This window comes from Asterias amurensis, chromosome 15, assembly GCF_032118995.1.
Source record: "Asterias amurensis chromosome 15, ASM3211899v1".
Classification (NCBI taxonomy): domain Eukaryota; kingdom Metazoa; phylum Echinodermata; class Asteroidea; order Forcipulatida; family Asteriidae; genus Asterias; species Asterias amurensis.
Window position 1 is genome coordinate 4820790 of NC_092662.1, and position 14942 is coordinate 4835731.

The following is a 14942-nucleotide window of genomic DNA, read 5'->3' on the forward strand; positions in this document are numbered from 1 at the left end:
TGTGACTCAAATTTTGAAAATATTGTATATTTGGGACTGGGACTTCAGTTGCCAAAGCCTGAGCCAAAGTCTAAACCGTGGTTTCGAAAAGGGATTTCCAAACTTTGGGAACAAGGGAATAACGTCTATGATAGTTATGGAGGTTACAGCTGAACAAGTTTTAAGATTACAAAAAAAATGATAAAATCAAACAAACTATTTTCCTCTTACAAACGCATTCCCAACAATGCATCCGTGGAGCTTTCTTTCTTTGTCCCTGCACCTAAAAGTTTCTCATTTCCCAATAGAGCACAAATTTCCTTTTGGAGCACCCGATCTTGAAATCCACGTGTGGAGTGGAGATCGTTTCCTTTTTCGTTGGTATCTAAAATGCGACCAGGGGTGGATTTCACAAAGAGTTAGGACTAGTCTTATCTCGAGTTATGACCATTTACTCGTCCTAACTTAGGACTATCCATGCAATTTGTATATCTCCTAGGACTAGCCCTAAGTTGAGACTAGTCCTAACTATTTGTGAAATCGACCCCTGGGCCCAATTTCATAGAGCTGCTTAAGCACAAAATTTTGCTTAAGCAAAAAATTCATTGCTTAGTAAAATCAGATTACCGGCCAAGACTCCACTCAATTGTTATGCTAAGTAAACAACAGCTAAATACTAGTCATAAGCAATGTATATGGCATGCAATTTTGGCCAGTAACATGTGTAAAATAAGCGAGCTATTTTCGCTTAAGCAATTTTTTTGCTTAAGCAGCTCTATGAAATTGGCCCCAGAAGGACAGCCCCGAATCGTCTAAAGAATTCCTGAGACCCCAATTACACAATGAATACACAATAGGGGCGGGGGAGGGGCAGCACCACCATGCCCTTATGTCAAGCATCACATACATGATGCAAGACTTTTTCAAGATGCCCATTTACGAATTCCTAATTCGGCCAGGAAACGCCATTATGATAACCTGATAATTGCTGCTATAAATACGGAAGTCAACTCGTATCTGTTGTACAATGTGCAAGTTCTGGCCCTATACCTTAATTAGAACAAAATTAGCTGCCCAATTATACAAAATTAGTGACTACACTCTTATCTGGGCTTGATTGTGTTACTCTTGTTTTTTAATGTTGTGTCGTGTGTATGGAGTGCCCCTTGTATTAAGTGCTCGTCTTCAAGACATCAGCCAGACAAAGTTGTTCGCACATTGTTATAATTGTGCAGTGAAACATATGTTGAGCGCGTGCCGAATCACGCGCTCATTAAGCACAACGGAAGTTTGAATTGTTTCTCGCTCTAATTTGTTTGTACGAATAAGGAGATAATGGGGCTCCTTGTTGGGCCGCATCATGCTGTGTTTTCTCCCGGGACGCTTGGCGGGCAGCGCCTGCTATCATCGCTCGGGCCTTTGTTGATAAAACCACGGCATCCAATGCTCATTATAAACTCAGTGATTTTGAGTTTACACAGATCTTCCAAATGAAACTAGGGTCTTTATGACGTTTTATCTGAGTTGAAGCGAATTTGACATTAATAAATTAAAATCTTCGTCTAATTTGTCTACTTTGAAAAAGTTCCTTGTTTTACTGTGCATTGTCTGGCAAAAAGTGTAAAACAAATCCGAACTGAAGCTTCGCTATAATACAGAATCTTCATCGAGTTGTTGCTTTTTTTAAGAAAAGTTGATTAGAGAAGGGAGAATAATTTCAAAATTATAATACTATTTTTTGCAATAACTTTTAACTGAAGCCCCAAATGTCTAGTAACTCAGCAGTTTGAAACGGTGCATGAAATACAATACGCCCCACTGTTACAAATGAATGACAAATTGTTGTAATTCGCATTTAATTTTTTGGTTTTTCAATTTCACGTTTTTTTGCACAATTTAAACCGCCATGGTGTTTTCTAATCACACGACTCACTTCATTTGAAACAATTTTCACATGCCGTTTTGGTTTGTTTATTAAAAATTTACAGTGAATGGAAACAAAGATTTACTTTCGCTTTTTATATAATAGGAAATCTCAGGCAGCTAACTCCTAACTGATGCGACCACAGAGCCAGATGCATCGGCGCCATCTCATTCCGTGATAAACTCACTAAGTATGTGTTTTATGTTATCTTATCAAGGCTTGCAATGCTAAGGGGCTTTTGTGTGGTGTCTTTTTTCTTCTTCTTCTTTCTTGGGGCCTAAGCCCTAATTACCGGCACGCGAGTGGGTTTTTCCTAGGAGGTGATAATTAAAAAGTGTCCTTTGAATTACAAGACTGATGAATGACACACCTAACGCGTGTCTGTTTTTATTTTACGAATACTGTCACCAAAACAGTATTTTCGTTCTTCTCCGTGGTAAAGTGAATTCACAAGTGTTTGAACAGAAACAGACATGGCACTGAACACATGTATGTCAAAGAGCAGCATCATCAGTAAGGACCAGTTACTCGTCCTTACTAAGGACTATCCATGCAATTTGTATATCTCCTAGGCCTAAGTTAGGACTAGTCCTAACTCTTTGTGAAATCGACGGCAGGCGTTGTAACAGAGATCTCCAGTATAACGCTTCGGTTAAAGGCAGTGGACACTATTGATAATTACTCAAATTAGCATAAAACCTTTCTTGGTGACGAGTAATGGGGAGAGGTTGATGGTATAAAACATTGTGGGAAACATCTCCCTCTGAAGTGCCACTGTTTTCGAGAAAGAAGTAATTTTCCACGAATTTGATTTCAAAACCTCAGATTTAGAACTAAAGGTCTCGAAATCAAGCATCTAAACGCACACAACTTCGTGTGACAAGGGTTATTTTTTCTTTAAGTTCGATGACCGATTGAGCTCAAATTTTCACAGGTTTGTTATTTTATGCATATGTTGAGATACACCAACTGTGAAGGCTAGTCTTTGACAATACTTAAAGTGTCCAGCCTTTAACACAAAATCTTTGTGTAGATTCAAACCTAAAGTAAAGTAAACTTCAAGACAAAGTTTGGTTACTCGTTTTGTCCAGTATAATATTGTAATAAGCATTGCCTCCTTCTATAGGCCATATGCTCAATTTTCTATTGTGCCATAACCCGAAAATTGAGGCAGTTTGCCGTATCAGACAATGTAAGGTTTTGAGTCCAGGGTAAATTATATTCCCTTGCTTTAGAAGCGGTACAAACAGTATACTGTAGTAGCATTTCTAAGTCTTCGGCATGTACGTGTTCAAGAAGCTTAATTTGGTCTTTGTCCGAGTTTCAAAAATTGAATTTCATGTATACATTTGTAGACAATCTGATTTTCTATTACGGCATGGCCCAGAAATGGATGCAGTTTGAAATTAATTTGGACAATGTACGTCTTTGAGCCAAGCAGAACATCACTATTCCCCCCTCTGTTACATCTAATATAACCGGTGCACCATTTATAGCGTTTCTAGGTCTTCGGTATATGTCCGTGTTCCAGAAGCTTAATTTAGTCTTTGTTCCTTTTGACATTTGAATTTTATGGTTGGCCTTAGGCCTTTATAATAATATTTAGAGTCAATCTTTGTGTGTATTTCCTATGATTGTTCCTGCCGTTGGCACTTTGGGAATTGGACTGTAGTAGTTTTCGCGCCAAATGGCTCTAAATCGGCCCCGTTTATGGCTTATTGCTTGCAATTATTTATAGCACCATGCTGAAATGGGGGTTCGCTGTTTGGGCGAGTGAAATAGACAGTGCCCTGGGCAAGGCAAAACGAATCTACGAAGACGGTATCTGGGAGCATATATGCGGATTCTTTCGGGATGAGGGAATGAAGATGTCCATGTGTTTCATCATCCGACGATTGGAAACATGCAAACTGGATTTCGGATGAGTGGTCTTTGTTCGCTTCTAGATTATCGCGGTATAGATAGCCTGAAGTTAGATGTTAATGCAGAAGATGTTGCTCAACGACAACAATCATTTGTTGTGATGCATTTAGGCCTGTGCCATGTCTCGCTGGGACCCATGAAATAGCGCAGCCAACGGCAGGCAAAACTCACTCATTCAAAAATCGAAAGTGTTGGGGCGGGGTTGATATTCCGATTACTCATATTAACATAACACGAGGAGAAAATGTTTAAGCCTATAAGGAAAATCACAAACATAAACAATAATCACCGATATTTTGTTCAAGTCCATATACAGGATGCTGAATTTTGGCGGACAGGGAATTGTACATAATAACAATGCAAGGCTTAGTTAGTCCTATACCTCATTGATGAAGTACACCTAGTACATCGCAAGCCTAATCACTTAAGCATCCTATGAGGTGTACCTCAACCTCACACACAAACTTAATCCCTGCAAGTTACAATCTTGCAGTTGTCTTACAAAGTTTGTTGTGTTCTTACGCAAATGAACCTCAGCTACCTACGTTATCATTAGGACTGGTACCTCACCATAGCCTCCAATACGGTTTAATTCGGTACCTCATTACATTGAATGAAATGTTATTAAAAAAAATACAATTAAATTTATATCATTACATTTAGACCTGTCATAAAAACGTGCAGGAAAAGTGGCAACATTTTTAGTTACATTTTCACGAGAATGTTTATTTTTCAATTTGTTTAATAGACAACCCTGACTGTTTGATAACTTGTTGGCAAACAAAAAAGTAAACTTAAGTCTGCTACCTCATTCTCTGAGGTGCACCTCATTCTCTCTCTAAATCCAAGACCGTGAAGAAACCGCCTCAGAAGCAAAATAATCCTATTACCGTAAGAAAAGCTGTCAGTTCCAAGATTGACCATCCAAACAGACAATAAAAACGCCACAAACACAACCATAAGCTAAAAATCAAAAAAATCTGAGCCCGCCAAAATCCTCACAAAAGAACTGGATTTGCATTGTGATAGTTCGGTTTATAATTATCTAACTAGAAAACAAAATTCTAGAAGCATCTGTCAGTGGTTTGGGTTAATACACGGGGTCCGGGGAACGGGGAGGGGATACTCGCGGGGAAAGCTGCCGTGTCGTAACACTTCCTGCCCCCACTACTGTCCGGCCGGGGCACGCTTGCCTAATTAGCGGCAATTACTCAAGGACCTCTGGGGCTCGGGGGACATGGATCAGGAAGACGGCTGAAGATCATCAGCCCGGACAGCCCGGAGATGCGGCTGGGTTTACTTTTCCCCTTCCTTCCTTTTATCCGTAACGATAATCGTCTTGGAACAACAGAAGTCTCATTAAAAATTAGCAGACGTATCGACTATTTCATTATGTCGTATAATGATTTCCAGAGAAATCTCGTAACCTGCACACAAAATAGTCGTAGGGTGGAAACAACACTTCAAAAAAAGGTATCAATTTGAAAACAAAATTTTCATTTTTTTTTTGATTCGCAAAAATATTTTTCATTTCATTGAGATCATCATAGAGAGTAAATCAAATATGGCTACACTTTGTCACACCATCAACAGAAATCCATGGATTCAACAAGTTAGTACAGTTTTACAAGTGACCGCCTCCCACCCACACCAAATGATTCCAATTAAAATATTTAGATTTTTCGTGGACACAGATAAAAAATCACTTTAATGACCGAGTATAACAAGAAGTCGATCTCGTTAAACTGCTCAATTAGAAAATATTGCTTACAGCAAATTTATGCTAAGGGAGATGGAAACAATCCAAACTCCCCGGGTATTAAACCTTATTCTGATTAGCATTCTGTTGTTTTGTGTTAGATACTTTATTTTGTACTATAAGAAGCTCCCCCTGACTGATGTTGATTAGTCTCATGGGATGTATACATGTATACGCTACGGGCCCTAAAAGGGTTTCCCAAACCATACACAGAAATGCATATAATACCCATTCCACATTTAATAACTTGGACACAGAAAACAAGGTCTGCCAATTTAAAACATTACAAAAACAAAATGCATTGAAACAAATGTCATAATTATGCATCAACCACTCAACCAAACTTGTTTTGGAGTCAGCATATTATTTTATTTTATTATTTTCCAGTTGTTCTGATAATTTAATAAAAAACAAATCTAACAGGTTTTATTTGAATGTTTGGCACCAACCTCCCAGAGTTACTTTTTTTATAGACAGTCTATGAAATAGCGTTTGGAGACCCACAAAAATTACTGTAAGATGTACACAGTCAACCCTCCTACTGTCTGACCACTTTATAAAAATCTGCTGTGGTTTTAATGATATGTAAACTGTGCCTATTATTTGACCATTCAATATCATCCACTGTGGTTTTGATGTTTAAGCAATGTGGGCCCATATTATTAAGACATCATGTGATGAACGCATCTACACAGTACACAGTCAACCCTCCTACTGTTTGACCATTAAATATCATCCACAATAACTTTTAGCGATAGATAAAAAATGTGACTTAAAATCACTGGCCTCAGGCCTGCTGCCCAGTGTAATTTCAAGCCCTGGATAAGTGTTATAACAGGAGCACCTTAGAGGCAGTGGACACTATTGGTAATTACTCAAAATAATTATTAGCATAAAACCTTTCTTGGTGACGAGTAATGGGGAGAGGTTGAACGTATAAAACATTGTGAGAAACGGCTACCTCTGAAGTGCCGTAGTTTTCGAGAAAGAAGTAATTTTCCACGAATTTGATTTCGAGACCTCAGATTTAGAACTTGAGGTCTCGAAATCAACCATCTAAACGCACACAACTTCGTGTGACAAGGGTTATTTTTCTTTCATTATTATCTCGCAACTTTGATGACCGATTGAGCTCAAATTTTCACAGGTTTGTTATTTTATGCATATGTTGAGATACAGCAACTATGAAGGCTTGTCTTTGACAATTACCAATAGTGTCCACTGCCTTTAAAGGGAAGGTACACGTTTGGTAATTGTCAAAGACCAGTCTTCTCACTTGGTATATCCCAACATAAGCACAAATTAGCAAGCCTGTGACAATTTGGGCTCAATTGGTCAACGTAGTTGCGTGAAAATGATGACAGAAAAAACACCCTGGTTGAACAAATTTGTGTGCTTTCAGATAAGAATAAAAGACTTCCGGCTAGAAGTCTTTTATTATTTTAGTAAGAAATTACCTCTTTCTAAAAATCTATGCTTCTTCAGAGAGAGCCGTTTCTCACGATGTTTTGTACTATTAACAGCTCTCCAATGCTCGTTACCAAGTCAGTTTTTAAGTTATATCATTTGTTTTGAGTAATTACCAAACATGTACCTTCCCTTTAATAGCTCACATGGATTAAGGTAATATAAAAGATCTTCTTTGCTCGATTTAAGACCAGGTTTCAACCTGAAAGCGTCTTGACCTCTCCATATCTTTCAGATAGTCTTCCGTCTCAGTTTCATTAAGATTTCCTCTCGTCCTAATGATTTTCTTGAGTGCTTCAGTTACATCTTTTGGCATCTGTTTTGCATTTCTGCTCAAAAATAAAATAAATCAAATCAAATTAAGATTTCTAGAGCCAATACAAACCCCTAGAGTTCATCCTATATTACATTCTATAATTAATCAAAACAAAGTAAACATAAATCTTAACAATCCATAACAAATTATAAAGACCAAGAAAAATTTAACAATGTTTTCAAAATGGAAAAAAAAAACATTATTTCACACAGTTCAGTTCTCACCCTGCAATGAAGAAACATGCTTTCTGACTATTTATCAACTCCCACAAGAGGGCGCTATTTTCTTCCATCAGGTGCTGCACATAAATTTTATCCTCCTGAAATAATTAGAAGGATAAGATTCAGTAATGGGGATCATAGGAAGTATGGTTTGGTCTTCTATACCACAGCAGTCGCATGAGGGCGCTGTTACAGTTTTCATGAACACAACATTATTGCCCAAAAATCTGCATTACATTGATGAAAAACCAATGCCCCTACCTTAAAGCATAAACAGTTATAATGATGTGTGATTAGCAATGTAAGATGCTGACAAGACGTGACGGCAGCTTTGGACACTTACCTGATCCCTTGAGAAGGCAGTGAAAACCTTTAAAAGACCTTGCGCCACTAGAGGGCACCAATCACTATGGCAGAGGTAGTCTTTCTCAGAATTGCGACAGCCGAAAAATAGCACATTGCCTGTGGGAATAAACAAGATGTAATCATCACTTAAAGACACAGGAGACTATTGGTAATTGTCTAAGACCAGTCTTCTCACTCGGTGTATCTCAACATATACATAAAATAACAAACCTGTTAAAATTTGAGCTAAATCAGTCATCGAAGTTGCAATATAATAATGAATGAACACCCATGTCGCACGAAGTTGTGTGCTTTCAGATGCTTGATTTCGAAACCTCAAATTCAAAGTCCAAGGTCTCGAAATCAAATTTGTGGAAAATTACTTCTTTCTCGAAAACTACTCCACTTCAGAGGGAGCCGTTTCTCACAATGTTTTATACATGTATTACCAACCTCTCCCAATTGCCTCTAGCTACCGGGCAATCTCGGTGGTCTAGTTGGTATGACACTGCTCTAGAATTGCAAAGGTCTTGGGTCCGAATCCCACCCGAGTAAAAATGCCTGTGATTTTTTTCACAGGACTCGGGAAAGTACTGAGTATACAGTGCTACACACATCGGTGTATATGGGTAAATTACTCGCAATTACTCGTTACTTGAGTTAAATTATTTTGAGTTATTACCAATAGTGTCCACTGCCTTTAAGATCATAGTTTTAATGAATAGCGTATATAGAACTTGTTGCTCTTTGTACTGAAAGTCTAGTGGTCTTTTGTTTTGCAATTGAATACCAATATCTCATTGTAAAATATTTCATTGTGAAACAAAACATGTTGGAATTTTTTTTTTAGTTTGACCTACTTCCAATATCCTGAGCAGCCCTGTGTTGCAGGTAGCTTCTGAAGGGGGCTACACCTGTTCCGGGCCCCACCATGATGACAGGGGTATGGTCTCCGTCCTTAGGGAAGGTGATTGTGCCGCTTTTCACCCAAATAGGAATGTGTATATCCTCTGTACATTACAACCAAGTAAGAATATTTTGCACTATCAGTTCAGTGTACACCATGGGTTTGGTTTTGAAACATTTTGTAGATCAGGTTTTCTTGGTATTCCATCCTATATATTAAATCGTTTGCAGTACCCGCCGCTGCTAAAACATAGGTTTCGAACTGCCTCTAGCCATCTGGCAATCTCGGGGGTCTAGTTGGTATGACACTGCTCTAGAACTGCAAAGGTCTGCGGTTTGAATCCCACCCAAATAATATGCCAATGATTTTTTTCACAGAACTCGGTGAGTATCGGTGTACACACAGTATATGGGTTAAAAAAAAAAAAAATTCTTTAGTCCTGATGCAAATTCAACATATATTAAATTCCTACCTTTGTTTGGGTGCATTCTTGCCAGCCAGTTTGAGCAAAGCCCTTCTCTTGGTTTCACAAGCTTTGTTTTGTACCTCACTACTGCTAGTAGCACATGGATTTCATTTGGATGGGTCTGAAAAAAAAAAAACCAGGGAAGACTGAATTGTAAACAATGTTGACCCTCTTACTATTTGACCATTCATTATCATCAATATGGTTCTAAACGCTTACTGCCAAATTCTGCACTTGTGATCACCATTCTCTGCTTACTGTGCAAGCACCGAATTTCTGTGCTAGCTGTGTAAGTGAATAATGTCTTGTACACACACACACAAGCAAAAATTATCTGTTAACCTGTGAAAAACGCTTGATGAAAGCGCAAAATTCACAGCTTACGTAAACGCTGATTTCTTGCTTACGGGAGCAGGGGTGGTTTTCACAAAGAGTTAGGACTAGTCTTAACTCGCGTTAGGACCAATTACTCGTCCTAACTTAGGACTATCCATGCAATGTGTATATCTCCTAGGACTAGTCCTAACTCTTTTTGAAATCGACCCCAGAACCATGAATGAAATTGGGCCCTTATGGTGTAGTTACCTTTAATGACGATGCAATAGAGAAAGCTCTTGGCTGGATAACAGGGATGAGGTCTAAGAGGTAACACAATGGAATTCTGGAACTGATTGTTGGGAAATCTTGAAATACTTCTAGCGTGGTACGCCTCGGCCGGTTGCAGTAGGAGAACAGATCTTGCTGTAACAAAAGAAAAGAGGCAAAATATTTGACAGAAAACTGTAATTTTTCAAAGGTAACTATGACACGAAAGCACAACTTGACAATTTTAATAGACAGATCATTTTGACAGCTTTATGTACTGCAGCTCTTTCAAACTACTTTCCTGGGCATGCTTCTTTAGAGTTATTTTTTATTTAAACATTTGTTTTCTTATAGCCCCATACTAAGAGTGGCTTTAATTCTTCTTTTTTTCCGAGAAGTGCATAAATAAAAATAAAAAAAAATCAAAAATAAAAATTAATCTTTACCATAAACAGTCAATCCTCCTACTGTCTGACCAGTTTGATAAACTACACCAGTTTGCAATATTCTATCATTTTTAAAGTCATTGGACACTTTCGGTAAACAGTATTGTCCACTTTGTGTATCACAACTTATATATAAAATAACAAACCTGTGAAATCTTGATTATTTTTATTATTATTTGATATCGATAATTGATATTGTTTTAGATGTTTTCTCAAAAAGTAAAGCATTTCATGCAATAATATTTTAAGAGAAGTCTTTCACCATTACCTTCTGTAAACCCTGTAAGTTATTTGTAAATCTGTAAACTTTTAATTTTGTTTCTGTTCCGAAAGTGTCCAATGGCTTTAATGAGGCAATCTGTTAACCAAAAAGAGGTTTCTCACCTGTCCTTCAGCCGAGGCAAACTCCTGGAATTTCTCCCTCTGTAGCTCGTCCTCAGCAAAATGAGACAACAACTCAAAGAAGTATCTCCTTGGGACGGAGTTGATGTCAAGGAGGTGCGTGACGAGGTGTCTTATGGTGCAGGGCTGGGGGACAAGACAGGGGAGAGGTAGGGGCGCATCTGTGGGAATAAACAATTCAACAGTTATACATGACAATCATTATCATTGAGCTTAAATTATGTCAATTGAGCCACAAAGAAATGAGAATTAGATAAGTTTAAAAAGAAATCGTCTGCTAGAATTTGGAAGGAACTGTTGCATTGAAAAAACCTTCATCTCAACATGAGTTTCCACTGAGCCAGTTCCATAAACCATATTAATATTTATACATAGTTTTTAATGATTCCTGTAAGTGGCGGCTCTCCGCTGTTGGATATCAATAAATAAATATAAAAAAATATAAAAAAATTAATGAGAAAATAGAATTAGCTGTTGCAAACAACTTACCAACCAAATGGAACGAGGGTATAAATGCAAAAAAGTAAAGATACATTGTAGATTTCATGCCTCTGCTTACGGCCGAATTCCATACTTTTTCTGTGAAACTCACCTGGATCAGTTTGCCGTAATAGTATTTTCTGGTCAGCATTGAGGCTAAAATGAGATATAAACTCATTGACGCTTTCCGTAGAGTTGTGGGGCTGGATCATGACCACATCCCCTGGGATGTAACTGTAGATGAAAAAATGAGTTACAAAAGGGATAGCGAATGTGACAATTGCAAATACATTTTTTCCAGCTGCCCCATAAAAATACATGTCAAGGATGGTACAGTAGTTGATAAACAACAGTCTTAACCACTTCACATAAAAATTATTATAAAAGAGATCGTAAATATAATACTTATATATTATTTATTTCAAACTATGACATAGGCTAAAAAACATCATACCAAGGAAAAACGTCAAGTCGCATAAAACTGGCTCACGGAGATCAGTTTTTGTCACTTCTAGGGAGCCCTCATTGTTTGTAGTCAGTCAGACAGCTAATGCGTTTATCCACCCAAACATTATATTGTAAAGTGTGCAAATATGTACGGCTTGAATAATTCAGGAAAAATACCTTATTTGTGATCCACTAGTATCTAATTTGACGAGACGGACATCTTGAAAATGATCAGGTGATGTTAGTCTCTGATTGGATATTAGCCTCGCTTGGAAAGGAGCAGACTGCGAGGGCGGTGTTTCTATTCCATTGATACCAGTATCTGTGGGAGGATCGTCCGGTCCTTTGTCTAGCTCTAATAATTGTACTTCGTACCTTGACGGAGGGCTACAAAGGACAAAATGAAATAGAACAGAATGCATTAGGAACAAGGTGAGATATTGGTCATTTAAAAGGGTGTCAATATATAAAGATAATTGAAGGCTTGCCGGTTGAATGAAACTCCAAACTCATATCTTTTGGCTTGAATACAGGATAATTTATTTAGATCTGTATGGCTACATAAAGATGTCCAGTGAGGTTTAGAGGTGAGCAAGCATGGACAGAGAAGTAGCAGGAAAAGATAGAATAATACTGGATCAGGCCACAGTGCAAGATTTGGCACTACCAGGGGGGGTTTGTTGAAGAGAGCAAACTAGAGCAGAATGAGTATATACACCCCTTGAAATTGACATCGCGAGGCTGAAAGAGCGCCCTCACAAAGGTCAAAGAAGACCTCCCATTGGTCGACAGTTGTTCTCAGTGATAGAAGTGAATGCAAGGGATCTGTACAGAACCTTTTTAGCTAAGTCAAAAGAGATTTACTTACCATATATTAGAGTTAATAATATCCAGACCCAGTGGTAATGGGTACATTGATAAGACTTTCTCCCACAGTGTAGCTAGCCATGGATCAATCACCGCGTCTGCTCTGTGGAACAATTACACAAACAGTTTTAACATTCACATATTTTTTTCTTTTTTTTCTTTACACAGTGTGTTTAAAACCAGTTCGCTTCAGGATTAAGGATCCTTTTCACAATACCCACGACACTGTTGAGCCCAGTTCATGCTTCCTGCGAATGCGAGTGCGATACGAATGCTGACATCACAAATTCTCAACAAGTAACTTGCAGCAGTTGAGTTGTGTTCAACTCTCCTGCGAAGATCGCAGCGAAAACCGAGTTGTGACATCAAGTTCACATCAAATTTGCATCACATTCGCAGGAAGTATAAACCGGGCTTTACGCTTAATATCAGCATGCTCTGAGAAGATTCCGAATGTTTATCTTCCATCCTGAACATTGAGTATCTTACCCAAGATCATGTTGATCATCTGCTAATCCCACAGGCTGAATACTCTGTCCACCCAGCTGAAGAAGTCTCCTGTAAAGCTTCTTTGCTATGAAGTTAAATCTAGAAGAAGAAAAAATAATTAACAAACACACAAATAAAAACAACAAGAAACAAAATGCATGAACAGACTCAGAACACATTCAGGTCTGGAATTTCATCTTTGAAAGGGCAAGGCCATTTCAAATTTCGCAAAGGGCACTTCCATTGGAAACTCTTGAAGAAGCACCAAGTTGTAGACCAGGGTGTCTTTGTTTAAAGTGTATCCTCTGCATTCATACATGCAGGACTATTTTGTGGTTTGTATTCATTTGCTCATTATATGCTACAACATTGAATATCCTCCATTTACAGGTATCAAAAATTAAATTATGTACATGTATGCAAATTTAAGTTACAATCACACAAAATTGTGAAATTTACACAATACCAAAGCTTCAAATCATTGTAATATTTCTGTGAACCCGGAACTCACTTTTGATAAGAAGAGTCCCCCAGTCCGACAACAGCAAACTGCATCTCAGACAGGGAGTCATTGGGAAGATTTCTCCTTAGGAGAAATCTCCAGAATTTCTGTAAAATCATAAACAAATAAAAAGTAGTAAAAGACAAGCTAAACATGTAGTCTCTAGAAATATTTTAACACTTGCATTCAAAGCCCTTCATTCAAAATGTTAGTTCGTACTGGAACACTTGAAAGGACAAAAAGGCAATTACCAGAGACAATCACTCCGCACTTTTATCACTTCTTCCTAGAACTATGACTGAGGTTTGCTCTGCTATCATCTCCATAACTCATCTTTACGAACCTCATCATAGTTCTGTAGGAGTAGTACTCAGACACGTAACTCTCAGTTAATCATTCGTACCTTCATATTATCAGGTTCATCTCCCTGCCCTGTTGTTGCACACACAAAAATGACGAGTGGTTCATTCACCAGTTCACCCTGGAGTCACAGTTTAGAAAACAAAATGTTTTAAAACATCAACAAAACAACAAACTTACATTTCTGTAAGTGTAAGTCATTTGGTAAAGACTAAACAGATTAAAAACTTTTACAAATCATAATTCATAACTTTTAAATCATAATTCATAGGCCAAAGTGTAATTTTTTTTAAATGTTTAACAGTTTAACTACATGTATATTATTAAACCAAATTGTACAAATGATAAAAAGAAAAAGTTGTCTTCCAAATGCAATTCAATATCACAATTTAATATAATAATTCAATATCATGTCCTAGTGCAATTCAACCATATCTGTTGTCAAACTGTTCATTCATTTGTAATGTTTTTATAAAATAAACCAATAAATATAAATAATATAAATATAATCGTGTGTCAGCTGTCAAACCTTGTTGATTTCAAAGGCGACACAAAAAAGGAACAACACAATTCACAAGCACTGACAAGCAAGGACAGAAATTTAAGTCAGCAAATAAAAATAGTGTAAGGGATCTGATCTAAGTACTGATTGATATAAGTGATAATTCTGATCAAACTATGTAATACTATAACAATAAATATCATTAAGAATAAAACAGTCAATCAAAATAGCATTATCGCCTTTTATCACGAAATAGATGCAATGTCAAAGCCAATGGCGCTACTTACAATTGCGTACGAATCCAATGAAAGAACCCTCGTTTTAAAGTGCCTCCTCTTGGCCTCTCGTCCAACACGTTCAGCAACATCTTGGGCTGTTCCGGTCTGACTCCCGTATAAAACAACAACTCTCCTCTCTGCCATTATTTACGTTTTCCGAACTTTTTTAATGCATTTCGTTTCATCGGTTTCATCGCAGCCCGTGATTTCATGACCAGCTGGTCTGTACATTTTACCGAGACGACACATGAGCAAAGGCAACGCTACAGAAAAAGGG

At 37.7% G+C, this 14942-nt stretch overlaps 2 protein-coding genes across 2 annotated transcripts in view; both read right to left on the reverse strand.

Annotated features, from left to right (window-relative positions):
- Positions 1–14942, reverse strand: part of LOC139948351 (LIM/homeobox protein Lhx9-like) — a 92847-nt gene that overhangs the window by 72339 nt on the left and 5566 nt on the right. The gene's annotated exons all lie outside the window — the stretch shown is intronic.
- Positions 5909–14932, reverse strand: LOC139948251 (NADPH-dependent diflavin oxidoreductase 1-like). The gene is made up of 14 exons (XM_071946344.1): positions 14675–14932; positions 13929–14006; positions 13535–13632; positions 13024–13122; positions 12536–12637; positions 11845–12054; positions 11333–11454; positions 10723–10901; positions 9893–10048; positions 9314–9428; positions 8795–8944; positions 7933–8051; positions 7593–7687; positions 5909–7381 (listed from the first exon to the last, which is right to left on the reverse strand). Exons 1-14 carry the CDS (start codon positions 14807–14809, stop codon positions 7237–7239), a joined length of 1803 nt encoding a protein of 600 aa, XP_071802445.1. The 5' UTR covers positions 14810–14932; the 3' UTR covers positions 5909–7236.